General features: G+C 43.5%; 1 protein-coding gene across 8 annotated transcripts in view; it reads right to left on the bottom strand.

Moving 5' to 3' along the window:
- Positions 1 to 1,031: 1,031 nt before the first annotated feature.
- Positions 1,032 to 11,245, bottom strand: part of LLGL2 (LLGL scribble cell polarity complex component 2) — a 37,582-nt gene continuing 27,368 nt past the window's right edge. For 7 of the 8 annotated variants that reach the window (XM_056323286.1, XM_056323259.1, XM_056323269.1 and 4 more), the window contains exons 12-26: positions 10,957 to 11,024; positions 9,758 to 9,911; positions 9,548 to 9,652; positions 8,961 to 9,253; positions 8,547 to 8,700; positions 8,045 to 8,195; positions 7,252 to 7,368; positions 6,555 to 6,721; positions 5,565 to 5,829; positions 4,685 to 4,838; positions 4,047 to 4,084; positions 3,483 to 3,530; positions 2,899 to 2,941; positions 2,111 to 2,172; positions 1,032 to 1,713 (exon numbers count right to left, since the gene is read on the bottom strand). In XM_056323286.1, the coding sequence (XP_056179261.1) occupies positions 1,706 to 1,713; positions 2,111 to 2,172; positions 2,899 to 2,941; positions 3,483 to 3,530; positions 4,047 to 4,084; positions 4,685 to 4,838; positions 5,565 to 5,829; positions 6,555 to 6,721; positions 7,252 to 7,368; positions 8,045 to 8,195; positions 8,547 to 8,700; positions 8,961 to 9,253; positions 9,548 to 9,652; positions 9,758 to 9,911; positions 10,957 to 11,024 (1,827 nt within the window). In that variant the 3' untranslated portion in view covers positions 1,032 to 1,705. The remainder of the gene's footprint in view (positions 1,714 to 2,110; positions 2,173 to 2,898; positions 2,942 to 3,482; positions 3,531 to 4,046; positions 4,085 to 4,684; positions 4,839 to 5,564; positions 5,830 to 6,554; positions 6,722 to 7,251; positions 7,369 to 8,044; positions 8,196 to 8,546; positions 8,701 to 8,960; positions 9,254 to 9,547; positions 9,653 to 9,757; positions 9,912 to 10,956; positions 11,025 to 11,245) is intronic. The other variant, XM_056323247.1, reaches the window with a different exon arrangement.

Raw genomic sequence — 11,245 nt, 5'->3', positions numbered from 1 at the left:
TGATAACAACAGCTCAGAAGCTGCTGATTAAACCGTAACTTCCTGTAAATTTGCAGCATCAGTGTCTGGCACAAGTAGTGGAAAACAGCAGGCCACCTTTCTGTTAGCCTCAATCCTGCAGCAATGGAAACAAGGAAATAATGAAACTAGTAGAAATATGGAAATGGAAACTAATTTGTCAGACCACGCTGAGTAGGAGAAAAGGCTTCCTAAAACCACATTAGCAATAAATTGGGTCTCAAAGGAGATGCTAATTCTTCTAGAAGGAAGGGGCCCGAAACACCACCTGAGCAACAGCAACTCTGCAACCATATTCTCCTGCAGAATAGGAAGTGCCGCCCTAGTACCCCAGGAAAGAAAGGATCCCTCCACGTTGCTCAGGAAGATAAAGACAGAGCCTGAAACAAGAGATCTTTCAAGGGGAGGGTTCCAAAGCAGGCCAAGGATGACAGCTCAGCACCCAGTCTGGGAGGATTTAGCTCTTTTCTCACTGACTCTCATAGTGCAACAAGCAAGTTACAGGAAAGAAACTGGAGAATACCCTATTCTTTTTCTTCATTGGAAAAGAAGAAAGCAGTGTTATATCAGAGACAAATGAATCAACATTTTAAAGAGTAATGAACTGCTCCACACAGAGCTTCACCAGTTTCAATTCAACATCTGTTGGCTGACTAGTACAGCAGTATTGCCAGATCAACTGTTTCTCCCTTCAGTGTGTTATCACCCAAGTTATTTCAGGACAAGCCAGCAGATGACCTTCTGGGGACTATAATCTAAACCAGTGCCCTTTCCTGGCAACACAACATATGGATTGCAGGTGAGTGATATAATCAGTTTGCTTGCCACATGCATCTTTTCCAAACCACCACCTTGCTTGCTTAACAAGGCCACTAAATCTCCAGGAGTGCTCTTTGCCTCTACAGCTCAGAGAGGGACAGCTCCACCTTCATCAAGGGGTCAGTGGGCATGAGTCTGTTGCCAATGTGAAAGAAGCTGCTGATGGAAAGAATAGACAGAAGAGCAGACAAGGATCACAAAAGGGAAATCAGAGTTTTATTTGCAAAAAAGAACAATGCAGTGTTGAAACAAAAATCAAGTTCAATTAGTTTTCCTCTGATTTGAATGGCTACAAAAATAGATTCTACCCAAATCCATAGAGCCAGTTAACAGTACCATAAACAAACAAAACCCAAAATTATTCATTCAGATACCACATACAGCAGTCACAGGAATCTAGCATATATTATTTAATATTTTCTTTTAAAAAGTAAATTTCTAAAATGTTTCCGTTAAAACTGAAATACCCATAAGATTTTTAAAAAATTGTACAAAAAATAATTTTAAACCAGTTGGAGGTAACAGTGTGCGTTTATTAAAATCCTGCACCAAGGCAGCAACATTTATAATTTAAAACCCAGCCCAGTAGAAAAGAGAAATGTGCAAACATTTAAAAGTTAGATGTACTCAGAGGCTTGTGGTGCATCAGACCTGGCAATCCACTTCTGTCCTAATGCAAGGCGGGCTCCAAGAGGAGATGTCTCTAATGAGGCACTAAAAGGGGAGGCAGAGGCAGGCACACATATGCATGCAAGTTGCAGCTCACTAGCCTGCCGAAACAGCGGTGCCTTCTCCCCAGGGACGGTCTGCCCAATCAGTAGTGTTATGGCACTCAATCCAAAGCCAGAAACTCCTTGATGAATTCTGGTCAATCTGCTTTTGGATAAAAGAATGCAAAAGCCATTTTAGAAAACAGAAGTTGAAAGCTAATGAGAGTTAACGAGTCTATATACTCAACAGATTATTGCTATGAGCTCTGGCTACCTGTTCAGCCTGCTTTATGGTAAGATTGAGAGTTAGACAGAAGCCTGCAAAGGATTTTTAGCTCTTCCTTTAAAACTGATGCAGCATATTCACTCATGGGGCACATAAGGTGCTGCACAGTGCCAGTACACCACTCAGCCAACAGATTCCCATCCTGAATCCATTCAGATCAGAATTCTGCACTATCACAAGCCATTTAAATAAGCTGAATTTTATACAGAAACTTCACTCTACTTCCTGCTTCCTTTGGCTCCTTCACTAGGCCTGAAATATCTTTAGCCTTACCTACCTCCTCCATTACTTAGTCCGTGTCCTAATGGACTTCTTGCCAAATTTCTTTCTGCATAGCTCCTGCAATGACACAAGAAAAGATTCATTATTGCAATGCAGTATCTTCCCATCCACTCCCAGCTGCTGACAGAAGACCAGGATTAGGTAGTGTCCAGAAGAAGTGCGCAGAGCAGAGCATGTCAGACAGTCACTTATCCTTACACACCAGCAGTTACCAATCCCACCAAGCTTCCTGCATCCGTTGCAAACAGTAGTCCTTTGTCTACACTTCCGTAGCCCCTGTCACCTGAACATCAGTATTCTAGGGAGACAAGATAAAGCCCCGCACCCATGGTGGTAGCTTAGCTTTAATGTATAGCCAGAATGGGAGCAGAGATGCTGAACATGTCCAAGTGACGGTGTCAAGCCAGGATTACAACTCCAGAGTCCCATCCTCGACCAACTAAGCCCATGTGGCCTGCCCTTAGATCAGTATGGGTTGACACAAATAGAAACCTGTATGCGAATACTCAGAGTCTTGTTCCTTTGGGATGTGGGAATGTGATCTCTCCTGCTTTTCGGAGAGAAAAAGACAAAACATTATTCATAAAAAATGTCAAGGGACAACATGTGAAAGAGAACTTGCCTCTCTCTTACTATTGCCCTTTGGAAGTTTGTGGGGGACACACATGACCAGATTCCAGCACAAGGATCCCTGCCATCATGTTGGGCATCCCCCTGCTTTCAACTAGAAATGCCCTCCCTTGCCACCCCACCCATTAGGAACAGAAGTTGGTTGATACTCACCCTCTGCCTCCCTCCAGAGTACTCTGGATCTCCTTCAGGACTTCTGGAAAGCAGAGGGTTAAAGTAGTGAGCCAAACCAGTGGAGATCTGCTTGCAGGCAGCAGCCTAGCCACATTCCACCTCCCTGCTGAACAGCTTTTAAATTTGCCTCCCACAACACAGAGGTCAGACTTAAGAATATCATTGCCTCTTCAACAGTACCAGGCTTTTACTGAACAGGCTGGCATAAAGGACTGAAGCAGTCATTTGCCAGAGGAAATGTTGCCAGTCCCAGTGTACTAGAGCCCCAAAGGAACAGTCTGTTCCAGCTGTCATTTTACACAGGTCCCATTGGAAAGTAAAGATCCTTCTCTTATCACAGCAGTGAATGGAGCTATGTGGAACAACCCCTGCCTGAGGGCCTGACTATCTGTCCAACCCCTCACTTCTACCGATTCATGAAAGCCCAGTATTTCTACCAGTCTTGTGTAATTGCTGATCCCTTGGAACCGAGTACTGGAATCCACAAAATGCCCAGCAGCTTTCTTCTTTTCCCACCCAGAAAGGCACCTGCCCTGTCAGTAGGAAGACTTCATCTCACTCACTTTCGTCATTGAGTAAGGCATGTTCCATCAGCCTCCCAGACTTCCTTTCTAAAAAAAAAAAACAAAAAACAAAACAAAACAAAAAAACCACAGCAGGAAAAAAGCTTTTACCTAACAATATTTTCCCCTTTTCATGAAATATGCGCAGTTTTGGAAACTCACAGAAGGACTGGATTTATCCCCTCACCGCCACCCCCCATTAAGTACCTTTTGACTTTACCGAATGCTTCACAGCTAATCCTTAAAGCCTCTCATATACTGAACTGTATTTTCCAACAATATTAGTCTGGCTAACAGAAGATCTCATCTGTAATTTCAGACCTTCTCTTCCCACAGCCTCTTCCTTCCATCAGAAACTGTGTTGTATCCTTTCAAGGCAATCTTGCCACATGCAACTTACTTTAGAGCTAGCAACTACTGTGTCCAAGCAGGTCACAACATTTCCCTCACGTCCCTCCTTACTTTCCCCTTTCTTAGGCAGAAAATACCAACTGTAGCAATAGGAAAGATGGTTCAGGTTTCCACATCACCACGCTACATTTAGCACAATTACTTTTTGCTTACCATCTTCTCCATAGTCACCCAAACTCCTTTCTGGTCCCCTAAAAAAGGAAAGGGGGCAGAAAACAATCACTGACTCTGAGGTACAGGGGTGCAGAGAATTCACCTATACTCTTGACAGCTAAAAGAAGCTCCAGTGCACACTAGCTAAAAGCTTGAGCAAGAATGCAGGAAGGGCTTCATCACATGTTGGTGATGCAGAAGTCTACAGGCACCAGAGGACATTTCTAAACTTTTGGAATAAAATTCCTATAGGATGTCCATGAGAGTCAGATTTACTGTTATTTGGTGATGTTCTAAGAGGAGAGGAAGAACACTGGATTTCCCTTCACAGAGCAACAGTTCAGCCTCGTCAGTTAACACATGGCCCCTGAAGCATGCAAGAGTCAAGTGTCAGTCAGACACATCATTAAGGAACAAGTAAAGCAAGCTAGAGCTTACAGTTTATGACTCTAGCTTAGGGATACCAATTCCAATGCTTCACTATTTTGTCCCACCAGCTGTACTGCAAGTAGGAAAACCAGGGAGAAGGTTACATTTCCTGATGCCAGTCCATCTAGGAATGTCGGTAAGAGTTTGAAGTCTTTTCTTTTTTATCACTACTTAACACACAGTCAATGTGCAAGAGTTTTACACTTTACCTGGATTTTCTTGTTGCATTCTCCATGCCAGATTTCTTGTGCACATGGTTGTTGCTTGTAACTTCCGGCATGTCCACAATGCACCGGGGCTCCACTAACCATTTGGTAGAAAGCGAAAACCTCTCAAACTCCGATGGAGAGATCAGATAGAAACCTACAGATAATTGGGAATTTACAAGCAATTCCCTCAAGTCCAAGAATACAGTTCCAGAACTAGAGGTGATCCAAAAAAGAACAGATCTAAGCATCCTCTATGTTTAGCAGAAAGGGTTTGCATTTCCTCCTATCTAAATGAGGAGGAATCACTGAGGAAGATATTAGCCCAGTTTCCCAAGGATTGGTTAGCCTAGAGACTGGACAATTTAGGATTATGCTGAAAGATAATTGTATTGTCCTGCGCTGACACTTACGAAAAGCAACACAGAAAGACGTAAAAACTGAACTGCAAACCAGCCGTCCACCTTCAACAACCACAGGATGTTGAATCCCAGTTTTGCAGTTTGATTGTTGAGCACAGGCATGTATAGGAGGCACAATGCAGCCATTTTTCCTCAGTGCCTGCTGCTTAGAGAGCCATTCTGTTGACTCCAGACAAGAGGAGGGTGGCCAGATAGAAGCCACCTATGGGGCACATCCAACCTGTTAGCTGAAAACCACTGTATTCTATTAGTAACAATAGAATAAACTAGAATAAACTTACTTCTGCTAATTCACATGTCAGTACCTGTTGGCAACAGCTACTGGCCAGAAACCTATAATGGACATATTTACGTAATATTCACATGTATACACAGCCAGTTTTAACACTAAGCCCTATAATCCCTTTTCTATTGTCTTAAACACAGAGGTAGACGATTTGGGAGAAGCACACCTTACTTACCTTGGCCATATTTAGTGAAGACGCAGGATGCAATGCCGCTCACATCCTCTTTGCGGATGCAAGGGTAGCGGATCTGTAACTTGAGGAAGGGCAGTGAGATGATCTGAATGTCTCCTAGATTAGTTAGGACAGCCAGGTCATTTTCACTGTAATCGTCAGTCTTGCAGCTGCCAAAGTTTGCAACCGTCACCTTTCGTACCCTACAGCCTTCCAGGGCCGTCAGCTTGAGCTTCAGTTTGGAGCTAACTTTGGGTAATGTGAACACCTGTCAATAGAAACAAGACACTGACGTCTCTTTCCTGCACAATGGGAGCAGCTGCACCCCTGGACATCTGCTGCTCCCTCCTTTAACAATGTTTTCATTCACAGTGTGTACACACAGGTGTAATCTGAGTCAGCCTGGCTCCCTGCTCATGGACAAGTAATCAGCCACACAGTCAGTGTTAGAATCTGTTTCTGTTCTGACATCAAACAGTTTTACCCTTCAGGCTGCAAACTGCATTTCTCCCCTAGTTCTTTCAAAACCCCTCCACATTTGGCTACAAATTATTACAGAAAGAGAACAGGGTTTACACTAACTGTATGCTCTTCCACATTAAAAAGCCAGGGCCAACCTACAGCAAGCTACTTCAAGTCTTCTCTTTTATGCTGACTAGTTAGTGTGCAAAACATGAAGCTTCTTAGCTGCTTCATCGAAATGCCAACCAATTCCTGCTTCTGTACTAACCACAGCAAAAGCAGAAGCAATCTTGTCTAAAGAGTGTAATGTAATAGAGGAATAAAATTTCTATGTTCAGCATGTGCACTACTATGCTGAATACCCAATTTGTCAGCACACACCTCATTTATGGACTGTACCAGACAGAAATACCGTCCCATAGGTGTCATTCAGGTACAGGAGAATAAGCACTCCCAAGAGTTATCTTTCCACTGAGCACTTGCTTTAGCAGATTTTATGCAGTTCATATGCACCTCCTGGGTGATACTTACCTTAAATTGCTCTTCAGACACTACCAACAGTTGATGGCTGCCTTGCATATCAGGACTCTTAGAAAGGTCATGTGCTACTTCTAGAGGTTCTGGGAGGGGAATGCTGCGTCCGTCCAAGACAAGTATACCCACAACAGGAGCCCTGTGCATCAGCTGAATCTCTTTGGCTAGACAAGCAAGATAAGGAGGAAAATAAACAAAGAGAAAAACCAGACAGGAGTCTAGTCAGAGACACTGTGTTAGAACCTGACCCAAATCCTCCCAGAGCTGGAGACCTATACAATGCAGTTACAGAAACCCTGCCTAAAAAGATTTTTAATAGTTAAAGGGTATTTGGACTGAACTGGTTCCTGTTAAGCAGTAACTATTATTACATAAAGACAGCAGGTCCAGCTGTCAGAATAAAGTACATGTGCACTGAGGCTTGATGGTAAACTTCAATGACAGCTGATGCAAATTTATATTTCTGAAGTCAACAGGAAATGAGGCTAAAGCATGTCGAGCAGTCTGGAGCTCGCTCACTCTTCAGTTCAGTTGCTGCAGTAAGCATTGCTTAGCTCACACATGGCTGCATTTAGCTCCACTTTCACTGATAAACAGCAGCAGTTGAGCTACCTTGTTTTTATGTGTGTAACCCTTGGTTATATGAGTGATAGCTCAGATCCCTTAGGACCTTGCTTTCACAAGGCATACTTACCCTGCTCTGCCCTGACAGGTTCATCCATCCTCCTCTCTGCTGGAGGAACACGTAAACAGAAGGCGTAAACTGTACCTCCATTGGTGCCTGCCCACAAGGATGGGCAGTGGCGGGAGCCTGAAGCAACAAGAAGGCTCATGAGTGAGGCACCATCTGTGACATCCTTGGATAACTGCTTCCCACTAGCTGTACAAATCCTCCCTCTGTTTACACCCTAAATATATTAGGGCAGATTTGCCAGGGAAACTGCAGGTTCTTAGCACTTTTCCCAATGTGTCCATCAACAGCCCTAATAAAGGACAGAGCACGTAAAGGGAAGAGACGGCTGTTTCCATCAAACACCACAATTGCTGCATCCAGTTTTCACATACTTATATCGCATATGAGCAAAGCAAACTCCTTCATGATATCAGTATGGGCTCTGATGCACAGCCGCCACCATCCTCACCAAAATTAAAACGCCCTGCTGAGGGCAGGGGTAAATTTTAAAGTGATGAGATACAGAACAGCTTATACTAAAAAGTCAGATGTCATTCCAGCACATTGAAAAATGATACATAAAGGCTGCATCCAAAGATGAACTACTACTGGCCTTTGAATAGCCAGCAGCCAGAATGGCTAAATAACAATTCTGCATGGCAACATATGCTCTTGTTCTATATTAGTTTTTCAGCATAGCACAAAGTAGGACACAGGAGGTGCCGAATTTTCCTGGCAGTAAATCCTAATACATTCCTTGGCAGAAGGAGGAAGGACCCGTTCAGAAGAACAGAGAGATGCTTTTTCTACTCACTGTCTCTCAAGAAGGTATCAGCAAAATATAAGGTTCGCACAAAGCCAGTGAAGGAGTCTTCTGCAGACCGGGCTTCAATCTTCCGCTGGACTGGAGCCAGTTCCATTTCCTGCAATGTGTCTTGGTCAAATTTGGCGTTTGCTTCTTGCACCTTCAAAGATAAGAAGACATTTTGTCAGTCAGGCAAAAGCCTGGGGGAGAGAGAGAGACAGTAAGAATGGCAGCAATATAGACAGGGAAAGCACCATCATACCAGTGAACAGATACATTTTACGTTCAACTACAGACAGTAGATCTCTAAAAATGTGACTATTTTTATCTAACAGCAGCATCAGAAACTGCCATTTTTGCCCTTATTCCAGTAACTACTGATACCACAGCAGGACTGCAGACCACCTCCTGCTCTAGGCAGTCTAATCAGGACTCTGCTAATTACTAAGTAATGTTGGACTAATCCTCCAACCTGTAAACAGAAAGGACCCCAAAAAGGTGGATGACTCACGTCTGAGGCATTTCCACTCCCTCCTCGTCGCTTCCTACTAGATACCCGGCTTCTTCTAATCCGTCTGAACGATTGACGGAGGGACTTCTTCAAGGATTTCACCCGAGACAGTGGGCCTTCTAAGGCCAATTGATCACTAGGATGCAGCGTACACCTGGAAGAGGGAGACAGCAGGCACACGGTCACTTTCTAATGGGTAGCAATCACTCCCAAGAGTCCAACAGGACACACACCAATGTTGGAACATGCTTATATATACACTTGAAGATCTTCAAGGATCGAGTCCGATAAGGCAGAGCTTCTTGCCACACTGACTGCGTTTGAGAAATCATTTACTTCTACTTGCTTTGTTAGCAATCCTAGGCCACCTTTAACAGAGGATTACCACAGATCTCCTGGAAAGAAGATACCTACTTGACAAAGACCAGTCGTTTCTGCTGGTGGTCAAAAAGCCCAAAACCATGACTGGTACCAAAGGCCACAAGTTTCCATTCAGAGTGAAGGGCCAATGAGGTGACTACAGCTGGTGGTTGACATTGGACAAGGACAAATGGTTGAAAACCAGCTTCAAATCGAACAGGTCCATCTCGAGTTTTTAATTTCTCATGACCTTTCCATCGATAGCCCTCTTGGTCCTGCAGGAGATCTGCTTCAGCATGGTCCACAACATGTTCTGCATCTTCGTCATTCAGTTCCATCACTAGTATCTGAAAGGAAAAGGACAGACTTTGCTATAGCTTTTACCATGCAAGTGGTCCTTCAAGCTGCAGGCCTTCTCAGCAGCTACAAGAACTACGGCATCTCTCAGGGCATACAAATAGCATTAGATAAAGTCTAAAATACAGATTAGAGAAAGCTGAGAACCGTGAAATAACATTTCCAGTGACTAGACTGATTTACCACTAGAGAAATGAGTATTTCAAATTTTATTGCATCTTCAAGTTGCACTGTGACAACCTGCACTAAAGCAAGGTTTATGACAATTCTTTATATTTCAATACCTGTCCTGCTGTACCAGCTACAGCCAAGTATCCACTGTATTTACACAGGTAGATCTTCTGGATCCCAAGTCTAGGATCATCACTGTAAGGGTCGAAGGTACCAACCTAGGCAAGAGGATACACAGTGGCTAGTCTTTGCAGATACGTTAACTAGGACAAGAATCAGAACTCCTCAGGTTTTCAGAAAGCTACAAGCAATAGCCATCTTACTTTGCGAAGTGGAGGCCATTCATCCTCACCCAGGGTGTTCATATTGTCATTGGGATCGGCATCTGTGAGAAATACTCTCACTGTGCTTAGCTTATAGAGAAGATGTAAGCAGACACCAGATGCATCCCAAAACCGCACAGTACCATCTTCATGCCTGTATGGGGGAGAGTTACAGAAGCACACATCATACAGGAGAAAAGCACATGACCCAGATGAAGATGATAAAACAGAGGGGGAAAAAACACAACCAAAGATTAAACTACACTATTTACAAAGCCCTCAGCTGTGGCAACTTAGTGCTTCAAGAGAAGATGGGGGGTGGGGGGGTGCGGAGTGTTTGTGAGGGGTTTTTTGTGGCTTTTTTTGTTTTGGTTGGGGTTTTTAATCCATTTTTTAATCCATTTTTAATCGATCTGACAGCAACATACAGTTTAAGATTACTTCAAAAAGCACCGAAAAGGAAGAAAAGCTTAGCATATAGAAGGAACAACGCATCCTGACAAAAATACTATTACTGGGAGAAAAGGAAAGAAACCAAGTTTTAATCTTAGTGCTCCAGGTGAAAATTGGCAACATTTTCTTCCACGGAATATTGTTCCACGGAACAATACGGTCTTCCACCGTAAGGGTAAGGACTTCTAACAACCTGCTGCATCAAGAATGAAGACTGAAGAACAGCTCACTGAAATGCCTAAAAGTGCTTTGAAAAGAAAATGCTACATTGTCATGCAATGAGACAATCTCTTGCTAGCTACTTCCACCACTTAGCTAGATCTATTCATGCTGATCAAAGCAGGCAGGAGTCCAAGCTAACCTCTTCTTTGACACTGAGAACTTGGGGGTGTATGGATTTTCAAAACATCCAAGATTAAGCTCTGCTTTTACATTGCTCCCTTCAAACCAGTCTGGATTACTGCCTGCACTTCTACACTGATGTTTGTGGGGGAAAATGGATAACACATCATAACTCAAATAAGCCAAGTTTACAAGTCATCTGTGGACATCACGGCCTGTTCATTCAGAAGCAGTAGAATCAGTTAGCTTTACAAAGCTAGCAGCCCAGCTTTGAGAAGTTGTAACGTTGCAGCCTTCTCCCTACAAGATGAGCAGGCTTTAATCTCACAGGAAAGCCTCAGTTAGTTCAAAAAGAAGAACAGAACTGGAAAGGGCTCCTTAATTGTTATCAGTTAAGTACATACCCTGTTAGAAGCAAGTCCCTCTGTGGAGGATCTGGAGCTATGTTGGTGCCACCATCAATCGGCCATGGCTACAAATACATTAAAGGAAGACTGTGACTTCTTAGGCAGTAACAGTGTTAAGAGAATACGCAGTCAGCAAGACAGCATGAACTTCAGTGCAAGCAGCAGTGAAACAGTCCATGCAGTTAGCTTTTGTTTGGATTAGATGTTCCTGTTCTGACACCAGCTGTGCTTTTTAGAAGATACTCTACACATTTCCTCAAGAAGCTGTGCCGAAAGCTACATGCTT

The sequence above is a fragment of the Falco biarmicus genome, chromosome 1 (assembly GCF_023638135.1).
Source record: "Falco biarmicus isolate bFalBia1 chromosome 1, bFalBia1.pri, whole genome shotgun sequence".
NCBI lineage: Eukaryota > Metazoa > Chordata > Aves > Falconiformes > Falconidae > Falco > Falco biarmicus.
The sequence above is the reverse complement of the archived record's forward strand: the minus strand, read 5'-3'. Positions and strand labels throughout refer to the sequence as shown.